Here is a 3,806-nt window from a genome sequence, read left to right on the forward strand (position 1 = left end):
ACATCGCCAAGAAGAGGAGTAGCGGCGGCCGGCGGCATGTGCTAGCAATTCCCCATGGAATTAGCTCGAGTGGATTGACCTCACCTAGACCACACAGATACGGGGGCATTTTTGGTCTTTAGACGTGGGCCTGGCATGTGAGGGGCAAATCATAGATTGACAAAGTAAAAAGGGGCAAAAAAGAGAGGCTAATGTAAATGAGGGCAAATCATATACTTCCCAAGTAAATAGGGGCAAAAAGTAAAATTCCCCCTTAGTTTTGATACCCGTCGAGGAAAAAAAAGACAGGAGATGCGTCCGCAACCACCTCCTTCATCGTCCGAAACCAAGCAAAGCCAGGCGAAGTTCCCCGGGGAAATCCATGGCCAAGTTCTCCTTCGCCGACGCTGCCGACGAAGACCATCCTCCCGCTCCCGCTCCCGCCGCCGACACCGCTGACGCCGGGGGCGTCGCCAAGAGGAAGCGTGACGGCGACGGCGGCCCTGACGACGGCGCGGTCAGTGGTGGATCAACCTCCAAGGCCCGGAAATTGGATGGCGTCGGCGGGGAGCGGGCACTGGCGGGGGACGGCGGGTGCGGTCGGGAGGTGCGGAGGGTCGGCGGGGACGGCGACGCGGGGATCAGCATGCGGGTCGACCCCGACTTGCTCGACTGTTCCATCTGCTTCGAGCCCCTCTGCCCTCCGCTGTACCAGGTTTGCTTAATTTGCTCAGCTGTGCCAATTGAATTGGAATCCAGAATTCGTACCCTCTGTTTCATCTAGCTCATTGATAGTGATAGATAGAAAAGGAGATGCAAGACGGTATTGCTATGGGCTATGGCGTCAGAGCCTCAGAGGACATATGCGTGCACAATTAGTTGTTCTACTGGTTTATAGAACTTAGAGACAACAAATCAGTATCTAAAAATACATATCTGAGTGAAAATGTGCACCATTGCTGCAAACTGATCTGTCACTCACGGTAGCTTTCTGACCTTCCTTTTATCATGTGCATATAGGCCACAGAGAAGCAGCACCAATTTCCCATTGTAGACATTTTATTTTGGTTAGTCGGTCTGGTTCATTTCCTTCTGTAAATTCCTTCAGTGTAACATGGCCATTGTCAAGCAAGAAGGTGAGACAAATATTATACCCCACAGCTTATAAGTTATATGCACACACATGACACATAGAACTATTGAAAGGCCCCTATGATACTAAAACCATCATGGAGCAAACCAGGCTATTCCATGGATGGTTCTAAACACACTTAGAAGATTCACTTGTCTGAACAAATACAGTCCTCCTCGAAATAGGCTTTCGCCCTGCTTTATAAATAAGGCCACACACAGCTAGATTCCACAAAGGTATAGCCATGTGATCCATGTAATTTTGCGTCAATGTTTAAGTCATTAATCGAACTGCAAAGGCTTGCAGAATTAGTTCTACTGCTTTGTACAACTCTGTGCGGACAAAGAGTTGTCTAGAAATGCATATTTGAGTGAAAACGCTCACTATTGCATCTTTGTCCCCTTCACGCCAAGCCGGTCAGCCTCTTTCTCGGTGGCAGCCACCTCGTTATGTTCTAAAGGTCTCAACATTTTTAACTGAAAAAACACCAATGAAGAATCAAAACTCATAAAACTGTATCCTTTTAGGTAGAGCAGGACAGCTTATAAGCACTACTAGAAATAACCATATACTACTAGAACCATTGTAGAGCATCATTGCCTAAGGGCATACGATGGAAAACACAAATGTCCGAGGCACTGTAAACTGTTACATTGTGGGTTTCACAAACATCAGTATTTTCTTTTCCGAGCACATGGACTTGAGTCAAGAAAAAGCCACGTGATCCACATAATGTTTTGGTGGGTCTAAAGTCAGAACTAGCATTTTTCGCTGTATGGCAATTTACTCCAAGCTGGCATATGTACTGGTCTCTTGAATGACCACACTTAAGAAAAGATTTTGTTTTCATAGGAAGCAAACTTCAGATTGCCCTTAGATGACCTCAGTTTGTTTGATGTATTTTCTAGTGCCAAAATGGCCATGTTGCATGCATCTCCTGCTGGTCAAGGCTCAACAACAAGTGCCATGTCTGTTCTAACAACGCTATCTTCACGCGAAACATCGCGCTGGAAAAGATTGTTGAGTCCGTCAAGTCCTCCTGCGCATACGCCAAGTGGGGCTGCTGCAACCTGGTTAGCTATGCACAGAGAAGCACCCACGAAGAAGCCTGCCTCTTTGCTCCTTCGACATGCCCTATTCCTGGATGTGGATATAGAGGCTTCACTGGATGTTGGTCAGGTCACTTCCTTGTCGACCATAGTGCTGATTTCTTGCATTTCGTCTACGACCAGCACTTCGAAGTGAATCTGGAGGTGTCCCTGCCTTTTCTAGTTCTTCTTGGAGAGGACGATCACCTCTTCCTGCTCCTGAACAAGAACATGATGCCCTTCGGGCATGCATTTACGGTAGTTTGTCTGAGGACCGGTAATCTGAATTGGAAATTCTCCTACGAAATTAAAGCGGCTAGTAAGGGGAACTCTGAAAATTCCCTGCAGCTGAGGGCTTCTGTCACAAATACAAAGGAGTGGGGTGGTGTGCACCCTGCAGAAGCATTTCTTCTTGTTCCATATGATTTCTGCGGTTCTGCTAGCCTAACACTCGATGTCTCTGTTGCGAGGTCTGCTTGTGTATGATGTGAATAGGTCATGTCCCCTTCTTTGTGCTCTGAAATGTAAAAAGTGTGTAGGACTGTAAATTTATTATGTAAAGTAGTTTCAGCATGTACATGTATATGTAAAAGCACCGGTTCGAGCTGCCTATTCATATATTCTAAATCGCTAGCTTATATTTAGAGAAGAAAAAGTTTCACAGCTCATGCATATAAGAGCAATTTCATAATACTGCCATCTTTCTGAGATAAGAAGGTCAGGAGACAACTCTTGAATCACAATGTACATCTATATGTAAAAGCACTGGTTCCACCTCCCTATTAGAACATTGTGAATCGCTAGACTAATTTAGAGAAAAAAAAAGAAGTTTCATAGTTCATCTATAATATCTAAATAGGAGAAACCCACTAAGTTGATTTCTCTCAATATGTAAGCATGCATCATCATTTCATCAGTTTTAGGTTCATGTCATTCCATCACATTTTTCACATCAGCAATCTTCCGGTTCGGTCATGTTTTTTCCGTTTCAGTTCATAGCAGAAGAATTAAAGAAGTCCAGAGGCCAGAGCAGCCCATCCCATTGCTCCAGCCCACATGCATCCGGCTCCCCCATCTTCATTGATGATCACGTGATGTACCGGCCCAAGATTGTTTGTCTTCTCCGTCCACCTCTACCCACACACCGAACGAATCTTGACACCGCCTATGACCGTCTGGCTCTCCCTCTTCACTATTAATTCCATGATGTCCCACTCTCTTCCTCTCCCGCACGATCTCCGCGAGAAAGGGAAACCGATGGCGACATATGACGAGTCAGTGCAGATTGCAGTCTTGTACAGAAATAGCTTAATTAAACAATAGAAATGATGTCTTGTACATGAATAACCAAAAACATACGCTCAAGAGATATATAAGTAATCATCATCAGATTATCTACACATTACAGTCCCAATTGTTCATTTGAAGTAGCATATTTATCATCAAAAATCTAGAACATGAAAAGGATAATCTTGATCATCCATATAAGGAGTGTTGTCGGACTCGTCCTGGGTAGGAAGAAGGTCATCCTCGCAAGGAGTGTAAATGAATGATTCATGTACGTCTGGCCCTGGCGAAGGATATTCCGTTGGGTAAAGTGACCACAA

The 3,806-nt window shown here is 45.1% G+C and overlaps 1 protein-coding gene across 1 annotated transcript; it reads left to right on the forward strand.

Moving 5' to 3' along the window:
• The first annotated feature begins 361 nt into the window (after positions 1-361).
• Positions 362-2,811, forward strand: LOC124694321 (E3 ubiquitin-protein ligase SINA-like 10). The gene is made up of 2 exons (XM_047227317.1): positions 362-694; positions 2,020-2,811. Exons 1-2 carry the CDS (start codon positions 362-364, stop codon positions 2,683-2,685), a joined length of 999 nt encoding a protein of 332 aa, XP_047083273.1. The 3' UTR covers positions 2,686-2,811.
• Positions 2,812-3,806: the final 995 nt, after the last annotated feature.

Source organism: Lolium rigidum, chromosome 3 (genome assembly GCF_022539505.1).
Source record: "Lolium rigidum isolate FL_2022 chromosome 3, APGP_CSIRO_Lrig_0.1, whole genome shotgun sequence".
Taxonomy (NCBI): Eukaryota; Viridiplantae; Streptophyta; class Magnoliopsida; order Poales; family Poaceae; genus Lolium; species Lolium rigidum.

Excerpts from the sequence above, each read along its gene's own strand:
- LOC124694321 (XM_047227317.1), top strand. The coding sequence starts at position 362 with ATGGCCAAGTTCTCCTTCGCCGACGCTGCCGACGAAGACCATCCTCCC. Across the intron at positions 695-2,019 it reads TCTGCCCTCCGCTGTACCAG|TGCCAAAATGGCCATGTTGC; the intron begins GTTTGCTTAATT and ends TGTATTTTCTAG.